This window comes from Poecilia mexicana, unplaced genomic scaffold, assembly GCF_051168715.1.
Source record: "Poecilia mexicana isolate PSO_F unplaced genomic scaffold, ASM5116871v1 scaffold_5, whole genome shotgun sequence".
NCBI lineage: Eukaryota > Metazoa > Chordata > Actinopteri > Cyprinodontiformes > Poeciliidae > Poecilia > Poecilia mexicana.
Window position 1 is genome coordinate 10,676,267 of NW_028263374.1, and position 23,795 is coordinate 10,700,061.

Below are 23,795 nucleotides of genomic sequence, written 5' to 3' on the forward strand. Positions count from 1 at the left end.
GGAGACCGTGGGAAAATGCCCTGATAGTTGATAGAAAATAAGCTACATTTTGGTCATTGTTATTCGAAAACATACATTACACTTTGCTCCCTTTTATTTTGGTTCCGAGTTCTTTTTTTAATGGCGGTTGGCAAGCAACGTAGGTTCTGAGTTTTGTTTGGGCCTGTTGATTTAAGGCAGATATGACCACCGATCAAACGTTATTTAACTGGTGACCTTCTGATGAATCGTTACACCAGGCTTACTGTTCTCCGTAAATATCGGGGGGAAAAAACGACAAAAACGGAAAGGGCCAAAAATTCATATAAAAATATATTTAAAAATACAGGTTAATTAAAATTAGCCAAAACAATTCACGTAGGTAAAAGATTCAAGGAAATTACAGTTTCCGAACACAGCGCTCTCTATAGCTCACACCTCCATTAAGGCAGTGTCCCGCATTTCCAACAGCCACTGAACGCAGCACTTGACTGGTTGTTCAGCATGGAAAGAAAAGGTAACGTTGCTAACTAAACCAAAATGCTTTTTACTTGTTGAACCTGTTACTCACAACACATTGGCATTAGACGCTTATCGCTGATTAATTGCTGCTTAAATAGATTTAACAAATGTTAAACAAACTACTTAACTACCGGTGTAGAGTAAAAGTGTACCATGCGCTCTGCTGTGTGTTTTCTGTGGTAAGATTATGTTAGCTTTAGCTTCACATGATGGTGCACAGTTTTTCCTCCCCCCCAACACATTTTGTTATCGCTGTCTGTGACAAAGCATAATTCATACTGTGACAAATGCTTAAAAATAGTAAATAGGACTGTTTGTGGTGATAAGTATTTTCACAGCGAAACGTTAGAAGTTGCTGTTAGCTAAATTAACAATACCCACAATACACCGCAAAGCCAAGTAACCTGCTAACTACATAGTTTCTCATTTTACCGTCATTGTGAATTTTGTTACACCTCAGAAAAGTAGCTAATCTTTTTACTGAAATCTGGGGTAACGGCTCGGAAAAAACGCGGACTCGTGTTATCTCTGTCACACAAACATAACAGCGTGTTTTTGTCTCAGACCTGTTTTTGCTTTTTTTTTTTGTTTGTTTTTAGTTCTGGCGATCCAAGCGAGGAAGAAGAGGACGAAGCAGAGGAAACCTGGCAAAAAGTAACCAGAAAACTTCCTTTTTTATTTCTTTACATATAATGGGTTTCTTTACTCTGCTCAAGAGGCAGAGCAGGAAGTTTAGAAAGCAATTTGTGATCACAATAGACAGGGAAACTCAGGTGCGCCTAAAAAATTTGAATATTTTCCAAAAGTGACGTTTTTCCCCACCCCAAAGAATCAGTTTATAAAGAGAAACGGCTGTAGATTCATTGCACATAGTGTGATATACTTCAACAGTGTATTTCTATTCGTTTTGACGAGTGTGACACTAATGAAATTTCCCGTTTAGTTTCTCACTAAATGTTACATTCTTTTCAGTCCTGCTGAAAAATAAAGTGAACATCATCATAGAAGAAGCAGAGGGAAAATTGAAACACTCCTGGTCCTTGTAAATGACTTTGCTGATTTTAAGCTTGACTGAAACACATTATTACTGAAATATCACACCAAACCTCAAACAATTTGGATCCAGTGCTATTCTGGTCTTCTTCCAGACTCTCAAGACCTTGATTTCAGCATGAAATGAAACATTTATTTTAATCTGAACATAACATTTGGACAACTACACAGCAGACCAGTGTTTTTTTTTTTTCCTCATCAGCCCAGTTAAGGCATCTCTGAAGTCTTTAGTTCAGAAGTGATGTAATACGAGGAACAGAACAGTAGTAGTTCAGGATACATTTATGTGTGTGTGTGTGTGTATGCGTGTGTGTGTGAGTGATGGATTTTAAAACACAGACTCTCCCACAAACTCTTGAATGAACTTTGCTTCCTCTCAAAGCTATTGTTAGTCTCGTCCACCTTTTTTTTTTAATCATACTTTTTCCTTCCACTCAATTTTCCACTTGCATGTTTGCATTCAGCTAAACTAGTTTAGGAATGAGCTTTTGAGGCTACGCCTCATTGTTGAGGGCGTTGAGAGTGTTTGCTGGACCGGTTCAGTAGCCTCTATGTGATTGTAGTTTATAGCATAAAAAGTCTGTATAAAAGTATTTTTATTGGGTTTATGTAATATCCAATCTTCCAAGATGAGGAATTTTAACGGTACTAAAAACTTAATGTATGTAATACAGGTGTGTAACTTTGCAATGACATTTTAATTTATTGAAATACGCTTGTATTGTTTGTGCTCCAGGTTAGCTGTTTTTCTTGATTGTGTTTGGTAACAGATGACAATAGATCTAAAGGGGATATATATATATATATATATATATATATATATATATATATATATAGAGAGAGAGAGAGAGAGAGACAGAGAGAGAGAGAGAGCATATAGTATACAGTTAAAACAAAGCTTTCAGTTTACCACTTATTGTTTCATTTTAAAACCTGCCGCTCCATGTTGTTGGAAACTGTCCAACAACATGCAGCTTTAGAGCTTGTGGAGCGAAAACATCCCAAAGCACCATGCTCTGCTTCTGGACTCATAACCTTCTCAAATAATGTTGCGACAGTATTGCCCTTCCTCTCACCACACTGCAAACATGTGAAACGGCGATTGGATTGCATTTTTAATTGACAGGATTTTTTGTTTTGTTTCTGTTATGAATAGCTGGAAGCAGCCTAGTGTTGTTCAGCCTCCCTCTAAGACGTCTCCTGCCCCCTGCTCTTTCCCTCCCACTCCCTCTTTTTTTGTGCCTGCTGTGGCGAAAGGGACTCGGCAGCAGCCACGGTGCATTCAAAGAGCAGCGGGTGAATAACACAGACCTCATCACAACTGAGGCTAGAGATATTTCCCAGCTCCTAGTTTTTGTCCTTTCCGGTCAGTGTTTAAGACAAAAAAAAAAAAAACGACAGCGTTGTGTCTTTTCTGTCATGTGGCTCCTGGACTGGATCTTTTCCATCAACACAGCTGTGGTGAAACTTGCCAGTGGGCTGACATGGAAGTGAGTATATATTATGCATGCATTTGGAGGAGAAACCACTCAAAGAAGTTAACAATTTCAACTTGTTTTTTTTTTAATGTTTTTTTTTTTTGGTTGGAGCTGTGATGGTTTATGCTGAGCCTGACATGGCTTAATGCTAGGACGATATATTTTTTCCATTCAGGAGCGTTGACAGATGGCTGCAGCCTCACTGATCACCTCATTACCTGGTTATGTATTCTGCTTGGTGTGGGAGAACAGGACCGATTGTGTCTCTTGTGGATTTGTGCCTCCAGCTTTTCAAAGAGCATATTTGATTTATTTATTTTTTTCACATCCCTGGGATAAACCCCCCCTCCCCCACCTGTTTCTTTAACTTCCCTGCTTCAAATTTTTATCAATGCCGTTTTAGCTCAGGCGGAGACGTAGGAGTACGCCGAGTTTCCACCAGCCCTATTGCTCCGTGTTATGTTTAGCTTTCATCTCTGCTGCTTCTCTCCCAGCACTAGCTCTGTTTTTTTTTTATTCTTTATTATTACATAACCCATCAACTCTTTTCTCATCTGCAGCCCTCCACAGCACCAGATCTGTACACTGCAGGTTTCGCAGCAACTCTTTCTCCCTATTCCTTCCTGTTTGTGGTAGAAATATTAACATGTTTGCTCTGATTTTTATTATTATTATTTTAAGGAGTCGATGGTTGACTTCATGCAGTAAACATTGGTTTGTGTTTAGCAAAGAGCTGTTGTTTTTATGAACTGAGGAAACCCTCAGTGGAGCTAGGCGTCTCTGTTTCGATTGCTCTGGTTCCGGTAGGATGCTAGTTGAGGTCAACGTGGAAATCGATTTGATCCCAATTTTTCTTTTAAGTTTGCATGATGTTGTTTTCAGCCTCCCTCTGTTCCTTCAGTGAAGCTTGGAGTGCTGAAGGGAAATGCTTTACCACCACCTTCATTTACACTTTGTGTGCTTCGTACCTTCATTCTGCTTGTCAGGCACTTTGTATTGATTTTACTTGAATGGAGGGGAGCCGGGACAGCAGTGTTTCTGGTTCAGCTCCATCGTCAGGCGCCATGTCTTCTTCTGCACGTTGTTTAGTTTTTTTTCTTCCTACTTCTCTGATCTTAGTGTGGCCGAATGGCTTTGAAAGCAGGAGATGGCGACACGCTCTCATGTCGCATGTTTTCCAGGGTTGTTGATATGTTAAGAGGTTGTGAGTTCGTCTTGCCATTTTTATCCCTCACTGGGGTTGATGAATCTTATTAGAAGTGCAAGTTCAACTTAAACAAGAAATCCTTCTAAGTTTCACACAGGGTAAAACTTAGTCAGTTAGTTGTTTTCATAGTTCACCAACTACTGTGAACTAAATTCACAGAGCAGCCTGATTAAGTTCTGCATTTAAAAAAAAAATAAGTCTTTATAAATGTTTATCCCATAATGACATTGAGATCCAGTTAGCACATCATTTAGCTGGTGATCTGGCCTTTGCCAGCTTTTTGCATTTTTTATTTTATTTTTTATTTTCTTTGCTCACACAAAGCGTATTTTGTTTCTCTCTAAACATTCAGGATTTGGTTTAAATCAGCTGAGAAATCAGTGCTCTCTAAAACTCTAATTTAAAGACATCATATGTGCTGTTACTTTGACTATTCCTACATTTATGATTGTCGTGACAAAAGTCAGATGTGATGGAAAGCATTGAGCTGCAGCTTGTGCAGCTCAATGCACAAGCTGCAGCTCAATGCTGCAGCTTGTGCTTGTCTCTGCATCTGCAATTCCTCTTTTATTTACTCCCTGCCTGCAGCAGGCCCAGTGCACCAATCACACAAACTGAGATGCAACCAAAGAAACTCATAGTCTGTTCGTTTTAGTGGCTAGGGCTTGAACTTTCAGCTCAGATTGAGTTTTGAGAAACAGAGAGGCATTATAGTCAAGGTTGAAACGAGGGGAGAGGAAATATCTGTTGTCTACAAAGAGCCTGTGTGTGTGTGTGTGTGTGTGTGTGGGGGTGTGTGTGTGTGTGTGAGACAGCCTGAAGCACACACACACAGACAGCGGGTCACCAAGCTCTTGGCTTCAAGGGGAAATGTTGTTGCTCTTTTCTGCATAAAAAGTGTTGTTCACCAAGAAAAGATGTTTTTCATCTCTCATTCTGTTCTTGATAGAGCAGCTTTTGGCGAGACCCAAATAAAATGTATTTAGCTTAAGTTTAAAAAAACCAAACAGAATTGTTTGGTTCAAAGTGCCAAAATCTTGAGTTTCTGATAAAATGTCAGTATTTCCATTCTTGCTTGAGAAGAGCATGTTTTTATAAAAGCAAAATGAAATATTTTACTTCGTAGACTTGCATGATTGTTTACAAAAACTTCCACCATTAAAGGGAGTACGTTTGTTTAAAGGGTGAGAATCATGTATAAAGAAATAGTTTTTGACTAATTCACTAATGGGTCAATTATCGATGCCACTAACTTCTTTTTTTTTTTTCTTTTAATAAACATAGCTAAATATTTTTTGCTGCTCTGTGATGCTGTGGGTCTCTATTGTAGACTTTTATCCCCACAAAATAAGTGTGCAACATAAAAGTTGCATATCTTCATCTAATTGTGTGATTGAATGACGACCTGTCAAAAAAGTTCTTTGAAACTGTGTGCAGTGGCTGTCCGTGGCGTTTTTCTCGAAAGTACATGTGAGTTGGATTTCTTCTGAGAAATATTTCAAGATATTTGATGTGAAACACGTGAAGTAAGTCCTGTCGCGGTTAGAGAAGCCCACTCTGGGCCCGGATTGGAGAAGCTGTGTATTTCTTGCTCATTTAGCTAATAAAGGCCACGGATTGAAGTTAGTGGCGATGGACTGTCTGGGGGGCAGAGGAGGACGGCGTTTGGTCGGATCAGGAGGGGGCACTGATGTCGCACCTCACCTGCAATGCAGTGCTGGGCTCTTTCCCCCAATCACCTTCCAGCTGTCAGCGAGAGGGGGGCGGGGCCAAAAGCTGACGACAGCCAAGGAGAGATCTCGGTCAGACGGAGCGACAGAGAGGCAGTGGCTGTGGGAGAGAGCAGAAAGTGAGCGAGAATCGCAGCATGTAGTGGGAGCCTGCAGTTCGGGACTCGTTCTGCAGCTTGGCCTCGCCACATCTCGCCTTCCCACTCTCCTCCTCTCTTCTCTCTCCCCCTCTCCTGCTGTCTCCTTGGCTTTTCAGTCATCAGCTCAGACTGCTTTTGCTGCCTCCTCTCTACTTTTCCCACTTCTGAACCTCCGTCACATATTTTGCTCTTCGAGCGAATGGAGTGAGAGGCTTTTTCAGTACCTGGTCCTCCTCCTCCTCGCTTCTCGTCCCATGGGCATCCGTGCATCTTGCAGGTAGGATGCGTGTTGTTGTTGTGGTGGGTTGAAGAGCTGTGGCACCCTTCAGGCTTCGGCTGTCAGAAAGGGGAAGGGTACAACAGTATCTTCAGTGTTGCAGAAGTCCTTGAAGTACCCTGGTGTGTTGTGTGATTAGAAGGCATTGAACTGTCTCCTCTACGTGGAAATAACAGGTGACAAAGTCTCTAACTTACATCATACACACCTTGGAAAATCACAATCATGATGTTTTGGCGTCAGTTGTCTGAAAGTTGTGATGTAAACATCCGAATTCGCCCGTCTTCGTAGTCTGCACTCCCTTTTTCTTGGGAGTTTAGAGGGGGATTTTATGTTTTAATAATACCCTACGCCGATTAATTTACTTGAAAATTTCATAAACGATAAATGAATCCTCTGTTGCAAGTCTGTAAGAGAAGAGAGGTTATGTTTTATTCAGAACTACCTGTCACGTCAGAGTACCGCCATGATTTATCTTTTGCTTCCGTCCTGCAGAGGCGTGGTGTCCTCCAGTGCAAGGACACCGCCCCTCCCACTCACTCGCTCACTCATTCATTCACAGCGGCTGTAGTTGACAACATGTCCTGACTTAGTCAGGAATTTCCTGCAGCAGGAATTTTAAGAAGACATAAGGTGTTTGGTGCAAGGTCTAATAATAACGGGCACTGTTGAGGTGACGCAGGGGGTTTGGCTGGTCGCCATAGCGATAATGGATTGTAAAATATTAAAATGTGTTGACGATCTGGTCACGTAGAGGTAGCTGGATCATCTGACTTCAATCTGCGACTTAGATTTGAGTCTTGTTCAAACAAAGCCCTCAGACTTGGACTCTTAACGACTGTAGACTCAACTTGCTCTCGAGGTCTGGACTCGAGTCTCCTGAACAATCTTTACTTTAATCGGGAGTGAAAGTAAGGCTGATCTTTAACATGTAATTATACTGTATAGAAGTGTTTCCCTCATTATGAAAACACTTCCAGTTCGTCAAAAAGACATTTGTAGTTTTTTGTTTTTTTTTCGTTTTCTTTCAAAAAATAAAATCTATCAAGCCTTGCTCTTTATTTGGCAATATATCGCCGTAGGTGAAATCTATGTCATTAATGTCACAATTAGATGACACAATTAGACCAAGGCCTATTAAAAAAATGTCATTTGGTCTATGTACTTATATTTGAAGAATGTTTGTTTTTAAAAATTTAACATTTTTTTTTACTGTAAAAAAAAACCTACTTTCTGTGCATCAGGTTACACATTATTTGTCAATAATTCCTTTTCTTCCAGAGTTTTTTTTTTTTTTTTTTTTTTGGGTGGTACTAATTAATTCTGGATTTCGTCAGGCCTTTTACTTGCAAACAAAGACCTAAATAATCAGCTGCCAAAGAAATTGGGTTGTGTTCTTGCCTCCTTATTTTTGAAGTGGTGTAAAATTAATTCCTATTTTTATGGTGCACAACTCAAGCATTTCACTCTGTAAACGGCCTTTACAAAATCTGGCTCTACTTTAAACTTTATCAGTCCCATAGAAATATTAAACTGTGCTTATTTTTTTCTTCAGGATTACTTTAGAACAATAATTGTGACTGTGTCTAAATTATACTTTTTCTTTTTTTTTTTTTGCCTGGATCACTATTATTTACTACTGTTTAGATAATAATTTTATAACTGATGGTAGTGTATGCTGGTCATGAGGCAGATTCTTGGAGTCCCTTTGTGATCTGTAAGAGCGAGGAGGATAAGTTGTTTTTCTAGTTGGATTTCCAAGGCTCATGTTGTTACACAAAAGATAAAGCTGATTAATTTGACTTGGTTTGTGGTACATAACATTAGACGCAGCAGCATTGCCAGTTTCTTAAAAGGCTTTTTCATTTTTTTCGTTTTGACCGTTTCATGTAAAGCTAAAACTGCAAGTTAGCTTTGGGTTTTATGTTGATGAACGATAAATGGTTCCACATTGTCCAGCTGCTGGTTAATGCAATTTGAAAAAGACTAAATATTTTTGGATTGCAGTTTATGCTGCAACGAAGCTCAGTTTTTAACAAAGGAGCAATGTTGTTGCTGGATTATCAAAGTGAGCATTTATTTTTATTAAAGTCACCAAAGTGTGATTGCGGTAAATAATACTATACACTATATGAAGTTCTCCTGTGTCTGTTTGACCTGATTTTGTTACTAAATGAAGTGAGCTAGTGCTTATTTTAATGCATCTTGCTGATCTCTCCATCGCTGACGGTCCAGGCCTCCCAGTACTGTTCTCAGCATACTGTTTGTTGTCTTCCCATCAGGCCAGAGCCTCATGGTCGCGGCGGAGCGTCTCTGCAGGGTCAGGGAGAAGCTCCCCTTCCGGAGCAGGATGAGGAGATCCTGGGCTCCGACGACGACGAACAGGAGGATCCCAACGATTACTGCAGGGGTACGGTCTCCCTTGGTCTTCAGAAATCACTTCTGCATCTGGATGATGAAATGAAATAGATTCTAACTTCACGGAGGAAAATAGTTTTGGTCCAGATTTAAATTTTTTTTTTTTTTTAAATGTTTGTGATGGATGAAGCTGCTGGAGTGATGAAAGCAATTTTTAGTCTTTATTGATGGATTTCTGCTGATTCTTGACTTTTAAATCAGGGAACAATCTGTTGTACTTTCTGGTCTAATTATCCATTTTCCTTTGACTCTGGCAACGAACTGTCTCCTTACACGCCCCCTCTCTTCAGCTCTTTGTCCATTTTTTTTTTTTAATTAGTTCTGAACTGTTTGTTTACTTGGATCAGAACTGTGGGTGAAGGTAATAAGCTGGAGAAAGGAAAGTGTTTTTGCCCACACCAAGTAACACATCATGGCTCCTACACTGTCTGGAATTTGATTTCCATCTCGTCTTGGTCCTTTCTTGGTTCCTCAAACAAACATCTAAAGTTTATGAGCCTTCGTCTTTTTTTTTTTTTTTTTAACGGATTCAAGTTGTTTTAATCCAAACATAAGTTAAACGCACTACTCTTGATTTTACTGCACATGGAAACCACAACATCATTTCACCTGATCTTCCATTTTGCGTATGCGTTTGTTCAGGTGGATATCATCATGTGAAGATCGGCGACCTGTTCAATGGAAGATACCACGTGATCCGTAAGCTGGGGTGGGGTCACTTCTCCACCGTGTGGCTGGCCTGGGACATCCAGTAAGTCTGCTCATTGGTTTAAGGAAAGAGAAATAAAAATGAGCAGGACTCACTTTTACATGCTGGTTAGCAGGTTCAGGATTTATTTTTTGCAAGCAGTTGTCTTAAATTCACACACAAAGGAAAATTAGGGTATTTGAGAAAACTGTAAGGTATGTCAGAAACTAGAAGCTGCAGTGGCTGCCTGTTTCTGCCAGCTGGCGTCATCGCATTGTTTCTCAGAAACTGGAGCTTCAGATCTAGAAATGATGCCGCACCCAAGCTGAGCATGTTTTTGGTTGCAAGTAGAAGAACCAGTAGGAATGACTAATTGCTGTTAAGAAGGATATGATTTTTTTTAAATGTTTGTAATAGATAAAGCTGCCGGACAGCAGCTTTCATCAGGAAGTATGTTTTTTTTTCTTTCTAAGGAAACATTTTCATAAGTAGTAGTAGTCCAGGACTGTGTGCTTGTAGGTTAATGACATACTGTACAAACTATCAGAAGTGCTAATAAATAATATATACCTGCAACTTTCTGTTTCATCAGGGCAGCAGACAAAACGGGAAGTTTTGTCTGCTGCCAGAATTCAAAGTACAGCCAGAGTTGTACTTTGAACTCTAGGTGGCGTCCAGCTTTCTACATCAGAGTTCTGACAGCAGAATTTGTAGTTTTATTTTTTTATTTCTTTATTTCTTTTTCTCTCAGGGAGAAGCGATTTGTGGCCATGAAGGTTGTAAAAAGTGCTGAACATTACACAGAGACCGCGCTGGATGAAATCAAACTGCTGAAATCTGTAAGGAACGAAGATACATCATATACTCTAATCAAGTGTTTGCAAAAAATATAATCTGTCGTTTTTCCTCACCACCAGTTTTAGTTTAATTAGGCTTAATTTCACTTTTTTTTTTTTAGAGCAGAAATTTACCTATGCCATTATTTATTTGAACTATTTAATGTGATTGAGATGCACATCTTCATATACAGTACATGTAAACATTTGGTGAAAATGTATACGTTCAACCTAATATTATCACTTATGCTCCACTTTGTGACGTTCCCACATGCCTCACTGATGTTTTCCAGGTGAGAAACACGGATCCCAGAGATCCCAGCAGAGAGAAAGTGGTGCAGCTGCTGGATGACTTCAAGATTTCTGGGATGAATGGAACTCGTATCCTCTACTTAATTATGAATCTGTTACTGATTGTTACAGATAGTTAAAGGCTGCAGATTTTTGATAATTTTATACAAGAAGTTTCCTTGACTCGGATTTCTTCAGATGTGTGTATGGTGTTTGAGGTCCTGGGCTACCACCTTCTGAAGTGGATTATAAAATCAAATTATCAAGGTCTGCCCCAGCCTTGTGTGAAAAGCATCATACGACAGGTAGAGAATTGCATTGCTCCAAATGTGGTTGAGCAAATCTAAATGTAATCCTTGTTACAAAATCATTCACACATATCACACCAGGCTTATTCCCCTGAACTACACTTGAACACATTTTATCCAGAAAAAGCTTCATTATCTCTCTCTCTGCAGGTTCTGCAGGGCCTAGACTACCTCCACGCCAAGTGTAAAATCATTCATACAGACATCAAGCCTGAAAACATTCTGCTGACTGTCAACGAGCCCTACATCAAGAAGATGGCTGCCGAGGCGACACAGTGGCAGAAGTCTGGCGCTCCACCTCCATCTGGATCTGCAGGTCGCCATTTCTTATGTTTCACACTTTAACGAAAATGTGGACCCATCGACTTATCATGACTGTGGAGGAGCTTTAATTCAAAACTTTAGCTATTAATACGTTTCAGTCAATCAAGTTTTATTTGAATAGCACCTTTCAGCAGCAAGGCATTTCAAAGTGCTTTACATCATAAAAACGCAAAATTACAAAGTCATATAACACACAGTCGTCAACATTACATTTTGCACATCAGATTATTGTTTAGTGTTTCATGATTAGTGTTTCAGTAGCAACTGTAAACAGGTGGGTTTTTAGTCTAGATTTAAAGGCACTCAGTGTTTCAGCTGTTTTGCAGTTTTCTGGAAGCTTATTCCAGATTTGTGGTGCATAGAAGCTGAATGCTGCTTCTCCTGGTTTGGTTCTGGTTCTGGGGATGCAGAGCAGAACCAGAACCAGAAGACCTGAGAAGTCTAGAGGTCTCTGATAGACCAGCACAGTGGTCTATCACAGTTTTATTTGTAAAACTGACATGCGTTGAGCAAACATGTGGAAACTTCTCTGCTATGAAATTCTCTTGTAGGGCCCAAGCAAGTTTTGTTGACTTAATAACATCCAGTATAATAAAACATTTGTCCAGCATCAATTTTTTTGTAAATACAGCTTTTGTTTCAGTTTTTGTGGTCTCTGACTTCTTAACCAAAGCTATCTTTTTTACACATATTGTTGGTTTTCTAAGGAAACCGCATAGTTTGTAGTGCCACTGTATTTGATGGTATTGTGTGTTTTGAGTAAAAGCTGCTTCTAATAAAAGCGGCGAGCTGAGCTCCGTCTCGCTATGAGTCACCGCTGGATTGGTTGCGGCTGTCGTCGACTCACTCAGAGAAGTTTATGAGACTCCGAGTCTCCACGGAGGCAGTGTGTTAGCAAAACCCAGCCACCAGAACGAAATGCTAATTATAGAGCGTCTATGAATGTGCTGCGTATCACTCAACATTATTACCCTTTGATGTTTTTCCTTCTCCTGCAGTGAGTACAGCGCCGGCACCCAAAACGGTGAGTTCTCTCCCTTTTTGTCGCGTTCATATGTTGTGATATGACAATTTCTCAGAACACGGGGAGTTGAAAATGATTGGAGTACTGCGTGTTCTCCATTCACAGATGGCCAAAATGTCAAAGAATAAGAAAAAGAAGATGAAGAAAAAGCAAAAGAAGCAAGCAGAGCTGCTGGAGAAGAGGATTCAGGAGATGGAAGGAGGAGCGATGCCTGATGCTGCAGAGGAAGATGACGACGACGATGAGACGGAGACTAATGAAGATTCGTCCGCAGCTACTGTTACCGTCTCTTCGACGCTGCAAGATGTTGCTAACCACACAAGCACAGGTGAGTAATGGATTTGGATCTGGTGTCATCTTTGAATCTCAAGTTAAATGCTCTTTCGGCAGCTCCACAAGTCTGATTAGGATGTGCTCTGCTGAATTTATCACGAAATGTTTTATTGGCTAAGATGGGCTTCTAGAGAGTCCGGAAATGTCCACAATGTGATATGGGTGCTGAGTGAATTCCCAGATTTAACCAAGAGTTGGGGAAAAAGTAATAAATGGTTGAATATTTGCACTTCCCGAGTATTCCCCATCCCATCTTCATCATTTCGTCCTGTGGGAAAAGTGTGGAAAATATTTGTAATTTCAGACTCAAAGCATCTTTCCATCCACTGTTGCAATGAGAATGAAGAGAGTTTGTTTGGTGAAGAGCAAACAACCTCTCTCTTGTTTGGTGAAAACTAAATCTTCACCTGCCTGAAGGATGAGCTCCTGTTAATTCCCCATGGTGACAGCTGAAATGTGTACAGTGTCACTATGACCTCATCTGAATCTTCATTTTGACTGAACAGATGCCCCTACATTTTTGAATATGGAGAAAAAAGTGTTTGAGGATGACAAAAACTCCAGCTGTATGCCCTGACCTTTTTCACGTTTTGTAAAGTCAGAAGTTTTTTAGGCTTTTCTTGGAAAGCTCAGCTCAGCTCAAAGCAGTGCTAAGAAAATGATGTAGCATATTTAAAAATGTTTTCCAAATGCAAAGCTTTTCTCTGTACCTGCAGGTTTTCTGAAGTAAGTCTGTTTACCTTTTTTTCACACAAGTTATTTTGAATCAGAGTGTCTGTGAACATCAATCCCCAAATTTCTTTGTCTGGACTTTGACTAGACCATTTTAACCACACCATTGTAGTTCTGCCTGTATGTAAGGCCACATGAACTTTGACACCATTGTCAAGTCCTTTGCAGCCCAGTAATTAGTTTTTTTTTTTTTTTTTTTTTCCAACCTTCATATTTCATCACAGGGGTTCTGGATGAAGAACTGTGTTATTAAAAGTCTTTATTAAATGAAATAAACCCTTTTTTTTTTTTTTTTTTGTGGCAGACTCCACTCCCGACGAGCAGCCTCCTCCGACGCCTCAGCTAGGTCATCAGAAAGTGGGCGCAGCGGAGGAGGAGAACCGAATGGAGATCAACTGCAACGGCCATTCCTCCTCGCCGGAGAACAAGGACAGTTCAGAAAAACAAGGGACCAAGGAGTCTGCGGAGGAGCAGGAGGACCAACAGAACGCGAACCAACCAGAAAGCACTGCAGAGACTCCAGACTCTATATGTAACAAAGAGGAGCACGAAACCTCTGACGCCTCGCCGGCAGAGGCCGATCCCGCCTCGGAGCCTCTCCCCGCTTCTCTCGGCTCCGACGTCGCCGTGGAGCCAAACGACGGAGAAAGACTGGAGAAAAAGATGGACGACATGGAGACGCAAGGGGAGAACAAAAAGGAGTGTGAGGAAGAGGACGGCCAGAGTGGTTAGTTGCAGAACAGATATTTTAGCCTACTTTACTACACTTTCAAGATTCGACAAAATCCGTCGTGCTCGTGCCGTTTCTCTACAGAAACAGCTGAATTTTATTAGAAAAATATTCACAGTTTATATTGAAAGTCTCGAGTACACTCCCTTATCTGTTGAAAACTACAAGACCGGGATAAATTACATGAATATGAGGAAAATCTCAAATGAATATGCTGTATTATTATTGTCTTTGAAGACAAAACAAAACTACATCACATAATTAATGCAGATGTAAACCAGATTGTAGTTTAATGTGCGACTCTATGCAGATTAAGCTACATTTCGCTGTGATCAGAAACGGCTTGCTGACGTTCTAAACTGCGTGGGTTGAATCCAGTCAGACTGCTGCATTATGCATGTGTTATTTTCTATTCTTCACACATTAAATCAAATCCTCCACTGTAACATCAACTTTCTAATGAACGCCCACTGCAAACTGCAAACACTTTGCAGCAAAAGCTTCCTCCGAGTTCCAGTCTGTAAAATTCCTGGATGTGTTTTTTTTTTTTTTTTTTGTAATCTGTGATGTTGGAGAGGACTCGGTGTCAGTCTCTCATCTGTTTTTGTCTTTATTTCTGACTCCGCTCTCTGCCAGGCTCAGCAGGCAGTTTGTTGGTAAACCCCCTGGATCCTCTTAACGCCGACAAGCTGCAGGTCAAGATCGCTGACCTTGGCAATGCCTGCTGGGTGGTGAGTAAAGATATGCATCCATCAGCAACAAGTCGGCTTCTTGTAGGTGTTAGTAGACGGGCCTTCTACTGGTCAGTCTTGATCGTGTAATTTATCAGAAATCGAGCCTTTTTTTTTTTAATATACCTCAACATGCTTTCTGTTGATAAGCGTTTTGAGGTTTTTGTTTTTGTTTTGTTTTTTATCTTGTAGCTCATCTGTTCATTTTGGGATCTGTGAATTTTACTGAGATCTCAGCGTTTGTTTTTGCAGCACAAGCATTTTACAGACGACATCCAGACACGGCAATACCGTTCGCTGGAGGTTCTGATCGGAGCTGGCTACAGCACTCCAGCAGACATCTGGAGCACCGCCTGCATGGTAAAACACAAACACTGGACCGCTGCATGGGCAGTGCAATGAACGCTGGATACGTTCTGTTAAAGTTACAGCAACCTGTCAGTAGAGAGAGGCTGGTGTAACTTTAAAGGGAAAAGCCTTTAAAGAAAATTCTCCAGCATTGACTTTTATTGTTTATATAATATATTTGAACCCAGACGAACAGGAAGTAATGCGATTTCTGAACATATTGACTTAAAATAGTCGAGTATTACAATAATTGCTTTGGTTCCGTTGATTCCATTGGAAATATTAGAGGCGTAAATAATTATTTTTGTAAAAAGAATTATTTTTTATGGGATTTTATTCATCCATTCATAATTGTAGCTACATGTACATGTCTGCAACTGTTTCATTGTTGAGTGTAATAATTAGGCGTCGTCTTTTAGCGGGAAACTTTCTGGTATGTAAAGTTTCCAGAGTCAGAAACACAGAAACCAAAATGGAATAAAGTCTTGACTGGCATAGCTGTAATTAAACCCTCCTTAATTCTGGATGTGTGTTTTGTTTTCGTCAGGCCTTCGAGCTTGCCACTGGAGATTATCTGTTTGAACCGCACTCTGGAGAGGACTACTCCAGAGATGAAGGTTGGTTCAGAAAACAGGACTTCCTTTACAAATGGCCGCCTGGCTTGAGTGTCAGAACTGGATTCAGTTTGGGCTCTGAAATATATAAAAACCCTAAAACTGTTTCTGTCTACACGGAAACATTAAAGTGAAGATGTATTTATTCTCTGAGATTCAGTTCTTTCTTTTCTGCATAAAGTCCTTTGCAAAAATTATTTATACCCTTTTAGCTTTTATTTGCAACATTGAACTTCAGTGTGTTTTATCAGAGCTTTATGTGATTGACATATGCTTGTGTGTGTGCGTGATTGTAAAAGGAAATCTAGATGTTTGTTTTTAGTACTTGTAGCAAAAATCTGAAATGTAAAGACACAAATTTGCAGCAGCCCCCTTTTACTCCGACACCACCAGTAACATCCATAGATCTCTTATGGATATATGACTTGTGTTGGGTGATTGAAGGTTATGTTAAATTATATTTGTGTATCAAATTTAACCTTTTTCAGTCAGGACTGGTTAAAATTTCCTATATTTTTTCTCCCCCCACCAAATAACAATTCTGACTAATCCAATTGGGTTTCTCTTCTTGTTGTTATGGTTCTGTATCTATGGTATCTTTTTCTGTTTGAAACCATGTTTTGTTCTTTTGTTTCTTTTACTTTCAGTTGTTCCATTTTGTGTTGATCGCTTAAAAAATAAAAAAAAATTCCCTTAAAATTCATTTAAGTTTGCGGTTGTCGGAAAATGTGGGGGGGAAAAAAAAAGTTGAAGGATTGGAATTGCTTTTTGTGGATCTTCATATTGTGATGATTCTTGTCACCTGTACTCACCGTACGTTTCCGCATCTCCGCTCCCTGCAGATCACATAGCACTCATCATTGAGCTGCTTGGCAAGGTTCCTCGGAAGCTGATCGTGGCGGGCAAATACTCCAAGGAGTTTTTCACCAAGAAAGGTAAACGCACCCGCCAGCTGTCTTCTGAAAAGCCGCTTCCTCTTTCAACTTTGAAACATCCTCAGGTATTTGGGAGAGGAGATGCTATTTCAGGCTAAGCATGTGACGCCTCGAAGGGGAGCAGCCATCTGCTCCGCTCAGGACAGAACCTGCAAAAAAACTAAATGAGGCTCAGCTCTGTGAAGGTCCACCGAGATTGAATCTTGTGAAACGTGTTTCTCCCAGGCGACCTGCGACACATCACCAAGCTGAAGCCGTGGGGGCTGTTCGACGTCCTGGTGGAGAAGTACGAGTGGTCCAAGGAGGAGGCCCACTCTTTCAGCAGCTTCCTGCTGCCCATGCTGGACCTGGTGCCTGAACGGAGGGCCACGGCGGCCCAGTGCCTCTCCCATCCATGGCTCTCCTCCTAAAACCTGCGCACCGCCGCCATTTTTATATGTTGTGAAAGAACCCGGCCAGCAAATTCATTCATGTCTGCGAGCAGGACCCTCATGGTTGCCAGCACATCCAAACGACGGAGAGGAAAGCAGTCGAGGCTTGGTCGCTAATTGGAAAACGTTCAGTAACGCCCTTCACTCGTACTTAGTGAACTCTTTCTCAATTGGCATTTTTCTTTTTTTCGTTTCTGAGTGCAGGTGTATCGCTGGTGCACATTCTTTTTCTCTTCAAGAACTGAAATTTGCACTTTTCTGACACAAACGGAAGTGAAAGAAGCTTTGTGAAACTGTAATCCAGTGGGTGTCGTATAGTTGAGCCAAATCTTTGCCAGTCATCATGCGCCCAGCTTTTACACTTTTTGGCCTGAGACTTTGTTCAGTTTGTCCCTGCACAGTGCTTATCAGATTAAAAAGTAACCAGTCATTTTCAAGAACAGTCTTAAGATTTATCACCACCACCAACAACAAAAGGAAGAAAAAAATGGCTTTTTTGTGGGGGTTTTTTGTAAATTTTTACACAAACACCTCCACAGAATGAGACATTTAACACGGTGTGCATCAATGACAGTTATCCAAAAATACACTGACAACCAGGCTTTTTTTTTTTTTTTTTTTTTTTTCCCTCCTTGAGGTATTGTCAAGGTTCTGCATTACTTTGCATTTTCTCAGAGTTTGAGTGTGAAACTGGTTTTTATTTAGATTCTTTTTCTTCTGGATGGACAGCTCTGCAGATGGTTTTTTTAAACGCTGGTATACTTGGAATCCAGCCACAAATGGATAAGCAACCGGCGTTCAGTACATTGTACCAAAGAGTTTGGCTTGATGCAGGTTCTGAACAAGACACTGAGTAGCAAAGGAGACTTTATCTGAAGGGCTTAAAAACGTTTTCATTCTCTGTGATCAGGCAATAAATTTAGCTTCTACTGTGCAAGACTTCCACCCCCTCCCTCCCCATGAATATGCTGGTTTAACAAAAGATTGTACTAACTGCAGATGTTATTTTATTGCTTTGACTTTCTTCACAGCTGTCACATGTTTAATGATGCAAGTTTCTTACGTCCGTGTCTTCCGTCTTTATTTCTTCCTGTAGAATATAAGAATAAACACTTTTCCAAATTAGTTTGCCTTGTAAGCTGAAGGTTTTTAGTAACTCCTTGCAACAAAAACAAAATTCAGCACTCACAACAAACGTGAGTGTATTCTGTAGTGTTTAATGTGATAGCCCAACAAAGAGTAGTAGTAGAATAACATAATGTAGAAAGACATTTCCCTAAGTTTTTACAAATAGCACTCAGATTATTTTGGTGTGCATTTATGCTGTGAAATATTACATCTCTACCAGCTTTGGACACCTAAAACCTTTTCCTGCTAATAATTTTTCCCCACCTGAGCTGTGGATCTGTACAGCTCCTCCTTGTGGCTGACGCGAGACAAAATGTGAACAAATTCAGAAACTGTGCAGACGTCTGCACTCCGCCAATAAAACAAGTCCTAATCATAAAAAGGTTGGAAAGTTAAATACATATTATTGTAATTAGAAATTCAGTTAAGCCCAGAATAATTCAAAATCTTTTGGGATTTAGGTTTAACTTTATTTTACCAAAGTCTTTCTTCTGACCAGAAGAAACACTTAGAAATCTTGGGGAATTTGTGTTTCTCGTAAACACAAATTGCGTTTGTGACTAGGATCTGATTTTATTTTTAATTTTTTATTCTAATCTGTGGAAAGCTAAAGCTTTCGACTGACAACAAGCAGGTCTTTCGTCTTCAAAGAGAAATCCTCAAAACATCAGTGGAATCGCCCCAAAAAATATGACATTGATCAATTTAATGTCATTAAATATTTATAGTGGATAGTTGATTGCGCTGTCTGGTTAAACTTTTGAGAGGTTTTGACCTAATTTTCAATCGAAAGTAAAACTTCTTGGTAGAAGTCCACAAAGCTACAGCAGGTCTATAGTGAAGCCAGAGGTCAGTGGAAAACCTTCGCTTTGTTGGAGTCGTTTCTGGAAGGACATGAAGGTTTTTCGCCGAGGCCGCCGGTAAACTCTTTGGGAGTTTATTTCAGTGTTGAGTTGATTGCATGTCCTCTTTGTGTTCACCACGGATCTATGCGTTATCTGTCAAGAGACAAAAAAAAAAGATTGGTCAGATCAGATGTTTAATCTATGAGTCAGAATAAATAAATATGAGTATTTATAGTTGGCAAAGCATATAGTAAATAAAACCCTGTGCATCCTTACTGCATTAATCCGTTGGATAGCTCAAGAGCAATTTGCACTGCCTACACATATACCAATTTCATCTCTGTGTCTCTTTTTTTTTTTTCAGTGCAAAAGGTAAAAGTATTTTGCAACCATCTAAACCATTTCAAGTCATTCCTCCTTGGGCTCTGTCCATCTACTTCCTACCCCTTCATGAGTGCTAAAATCCCTACTCCTCTTTTCTCAGCATTCTCCCACCACTACTTTATCTTTCTTACCCTTCCCCTCAACCTGGAAGTCCTCGGGCAGCAGCTTGTCCTGCCGGCTGCCCAGGCTGAAGGCCAGAAAGGACAGGATGAGCGAGTCCATGATGCTGATGATGGCCAGGATGTAGGCCCAGCGCACCGTGCAGTTACCCAGGGTGTATTTGTCAGTCCGCTGGCCACACATGCGCTTCACTTCCTCCGAGTCCCAGCCGTCGGGGTAGATCATGCAGCCGATCACCATGCACGTACCTGGACAGGTGGGAGACACGAAAAGTGGCGAGGTGTGTCGAAAAGCCTTCTAACTTGCAGGAGGATTCATGTGCGATGAGGTTTTCAGCTTGTCAAGTTGCCACCACACACACTGCAAAGCTTTAACTTGGATTAGCTACACGATCAACCAACGGAAAGAGGCACTATTTTGAATTTTGTGGCAAGACTAAAAAAAAAAAAAATCAAAATTATCTTCCACATGTTGAGAATGAAACATTACAAACCATTTCCTTCTGATAAAATGAAAAGCAACTACTAAATAAAGCACAAAAAAAAGTGTATTCACCAGAGAAATAAAACTTCCACACACCCCCTCAATATTAAGTTGCTTAGCAACTTTGTAGCACAGAAAGACAAAGCTATTTATTATTAACTCCGCAGCCAGGTTTGTACAATCTCACTTCAACGTGAAGTGAAACACGACTCTCTCACGTCTCGGATCTTAACTTCCTACAAATGATCACAGAAACGGCCCAGCTGACTTTGTTTCCTCTAAACAACAAAACGGTTTTAATTGAGAACATTTTAGCATAAAAAAAATTACTTTAAGTTAAATCAGAAGTTTTGCTATAGGTCAGTCAGTGAATAATTTAGAAATGTTTTAACTTTCAAAGTTCCTCAACACTCCCAACTCCTTTGAATTCAACAACAAAAGAAGGCGCTACTTACTGAAAAAAAAAACTTCATAACATCTGTGCTAACAGTAACTTTAATGTTGCTCCATTAATGCTGTTTTTTTTTTCTTCTCCTTAAAGAAAACTTTAAATGGTCTCAAACTGACCAAACACATCTTCGTAATGCACAGACGCATCAGCAGGTGTGTGTTGGGATGAAAAGTGAGAGTAAAGTGTGTAACAGCACACCTCCGGTTTTGCATCTCATTACTTGTTTCATTACAGGCTCGCCCTTTCACTCGCAGGTACGTCTGTTCACAAGCCGCATCGTGTTTCCAAGCCGCGCTCATGTTTCTCTCCCGCCTCTTAAAGTGTTTCTGAAGGAGAGAGGCTGAACCGTGCCTCGCAGCCTTTCACACGTTTGTCGAGGTTTGCCAAACTTTTGCAGCACTGAATAGAATGAGCTTTGCTCTAAGTTACGTTCTCTGCGCTATTGATTGATTTCCCACAATTTCGTTAATACTTTTAGTGCGATTTCTGGCTTTGTTAAGCAAGTTGATCGCACATTATACTGCAGGGAGCAGTTCACTACGATGTTTAATGTAAAGGGAAAAAAAAGTTATTGCTGTTATTTTATGTTCTCCATCAAATCTAGCTGAGAGGTGCATGTTTTCATAATGAAAGCGACTTATTTAGCAGAAACTGCACGATCAAAAATTATACTTTCATAGTAACAAAAAAAAAACTTTCTGGATGCGCGAAGACAAACGCAGACAAAAGTGCAGCTGCAATTACAGCAAAAACGTTGCTCCACAAAGAAGGAGGCAACAATTTGATACCTCCACCTTAAGAAATTAGGGTTATTTAACTAGCTTTGTGTGTTGAATCCACCCGCCTAGCTCTAATTACACATCCTCCATCTGTTTATCGTGTCAAGAGTAAATCTGCAGCGGACAAACTCTCATCAAACTCTCACTGGAGGCCAGCTGCGTCCAGGCGCAGATCTTGTAGACGCTCCCGGCGTTGCAGAAGAAGAAGAGACTGAAGCAGACGATGCTTCCCACGATCAGCAGCATGGAGATCCCCACGAAGAACATGGCCGTCTTGAAGGCCCCGGACGGGATGGAGCCGAAGTCCAGCGCGCTCCCTTTGCAGGTGAGCTCCGAGGTGAGCGCGTTCCCGATGCAGTAGTGAAACAGGCCGAAGTAGCCGGCCTGCGGCGTGTTCACGCTGTCCCCGATCCAGTAGGGCTGGATGAACACCACCACCATGATGACCGCGAAGGTGACGGTGAACACCTGCCACATGACGCCCATGGCCCGGGCGTTGCGCACGTAGTTGGTGTGGTAGATCTTGGCCGCTTCTTGAGCAGGAAGCATCCCGACGAGAGACAAAGTGGTAAAAGTTATTTCCCTGTCTTCAGTTAAGTCTAATCCTTCCCCCTCCACCCCCAACCCCCTTCAGATGACTCTCATGTGCTCTTAGGCGCCCAAGAAGCCTGTCGTCTTGCGTCAAGAGGATTCAAAACCACGGACAGCTCCCCGGTGCTGAACACCAGGAGGTTCTCTGACTCATCTGCCCTGCGGAGGCGACGAGTCCCCGTAAAAAATAAAAAAATAAAAAATAAAAAACAGCGGACGGGCTGCAGTAGCAGTGGCTTTTATCCCTGAGCCTCATGTGGAGGCGATAGTTGTTCTCTTCCCCGGGGAGGCTGTGGTCTTCACATAATGAATCATTAATGGCTAAAAGATCCGCTGAACAGTGAGACTCGCATCCAGCACCACCAGCCGCCCTACACAGTTTTGTGATAATGAGGTTTATTTAAATAAAGGAAGGTGCAACTCAAACATAAATGCCACCATTTGCTTGGCGCTCTTGGTGCGCTGTGCCACCAAAAGCTAACTCCCATCTGTTCCCCAACAAGCTGTAAAAAAAAAAATGGATACAATACTATATAATAAAATGAGACGGAAAACATAACACAGTAAGTTGGTTTCTAATCACAATACACAAACACACACATGCAGTCAATGCGTACGTTCACGAAGAGTTTTAAACAATATTTTCCAAATAGGATTAAAATAGACTTATTAATGTTGGATGGTTGGTTAATGTGGTTATTTAAATAGCCTAATATGGCAACAGAGACTGTTCTTGCAGTCTGTAGCGTTTTGTTTTTAGTTGTTTTTTGTTGATTTGCAATTTTCAAACAAATTGCTCTCCACCTTAGGACTTTTCAGTCTTTGATAGATTTACTGGTACGTATCTGCGTCATCGTTATGTTGTAATAACTAGTTCTGTTCATCTTTGTCTCTCGTTTTCCTCATGGATCCTCTGATAAAGAGTAGATCTTTCAGAGATGGTGGTTCCATGAATTGTGGCTGCAAAGCCTCCTTAAATAATAATAATAATGACTCCATCATAGGTCAGAAACAATTAAAAAAACACAAACAATTCTATGACATGTTTTCGCACTGGCCATGAGCTTTATATATAAAATCTAATTTTAATTAGTAAGTTGTTTAAATTAAATTAAATAGCATTTTTATTTGCTGGCAATAGACGATAAGTTCCTGCTTTTATCACAGTCGGTCACTAGATGGAGCTAAACAACTGCTGTCTACAACTCTTCCCTTATTCTTTATTTTCTAGGGCCATTGTAAAGAATTGTAAACCAGACGTCTGAAACCGTGTTAATGCATGCTAGTCATTTAAAGTGGAGAACAGTAGTCGATGAAACTCTCAACTCCTTATTTTTCCCCTCCTCAAAGTATGCACCTGAGTTTGAAATCACTATTTTAAATTCTGAAAGCTCTTTTTCTTCTGTCATGTTAGAACGCGCGGTTTCTATCTACTGCTACAGTAATTCAACTGAAGCAAATTTAGAAGTGACAGCAAATCGATTTGCTTAGAAAACCAACAATGTTGTCATATGAAGCTTCGTGTCATGTAAGCGAGCTATAAGTTTAACATTTTCTGACGTGAACGTGAACAAGTATTTTTTTTTTTCTGTAGTTTTCCAGTTCAGTTTCAAATCTTTGTTCTTAGTGTTTGTTTTTCCATGTTGCTGCACAAAGAGAGTACACAGGAATGTGTAGACTAAAGGACATCTTTTCATACTCCTAATCCTAACAGATTTATTGTTTTACAAGATTTCTAATCCTGTCACCGCCTAGAATGAAGTTATGTTTTTTTGTTCACCTTTAGCTTGGTTTAGTCATGCTTCTTTCAATGTACATACAAAAGGACTTATGAGTTATGATCATGCAATAGTTTGTCTTTCTGTCTGAAAGACAAACTGGTTTT

General features: G+C 40.5%; 2 protein-coding genes across 4 annotated transcripts; one reads left to right on the forward strand and one right to left on the reverse strand.

The window, feature by feature from the left end:
- Positions 1 to 410: 410 nt before the first annotated feature.
- Positions 411 to 18,254, forward strand: srpk1b (SRSF protein kinase 1b). 3 transcript variants are annotated; one of them, XM_014986322.2, is made up of 16 exons: positions 411 to 496; positions 1,101 to 1,155; positions 8,669 to 8,796; positions 9,447 to 9,555; positions 10,244 to 10,331; positions 10,622 to 10,709; positions 10,818 to 10,924; positions 11,078 to 11,243; positions 12,250 to 12,275; positions 12,381 to 12,603; positions 13,645 to 14,067; positions 14,707 to 14,801; positions 15,054 to 15,161; positions 15,697 to 15,766; positions 16,606 to 16,698; positions 16,924 to 18,254. In XM_014986322.2, the coding sequence occupies exons 1-16, from the start codon at positions 484 to 486 to the stop codon at positions 17,106 to 17,108; spliced, it is 1,977 nt and encodes a 658-aa protein (XP_014841808.2). In that variant the 5' UTR covers positions 411 to 483; the 3' UTR covers positions 17,109 to 18,254. The 3 variants fall into 3 exon arrangements, with proteins under 3 accessions (XP_014841808.2, XP_014841807.2, XP_014841806.2); XM_014986321.2 differs by lacking the exons at positions 411 to 496; positions 1,101 to 1,155 and adding an exon at positions 2,959 to 3,044; XM_014986320.2 differs by lacking the exons at positions 411 to 496; positions 1,101 to 1,155 and adding an exon at positions 5,857 to 6,386.
- A 1,150-nt stretch (positions 18,255 to 19,404) lies between these two features.
- lhfpl5a (LHFPL tetraspan subfamily member 5a) lies at positions 19,405 to 21,946 on the reverse strand. The gene is made up of 2 exons (XM_014986323.2): positions 21,466 to 21,946; positions 19,405 to 19,854 (listed from the first exon to the last, which is right to left on the reverse strand). Exons 1-2 carry the CDS (start codon positions 21,866 to 21,868, stop codon positions 19,583 to 19,585), a joined length of 675 nt encoding a protein of 224 aa, XP_014841809.2. The 5' UTR covers positions 21,869 to 21,946; the 3' UTR covers positions 19,405 to 19,582.
- Between the last annotated feature and the right edge of the window lie 1,849 nt (positions 21,947 to 23,795).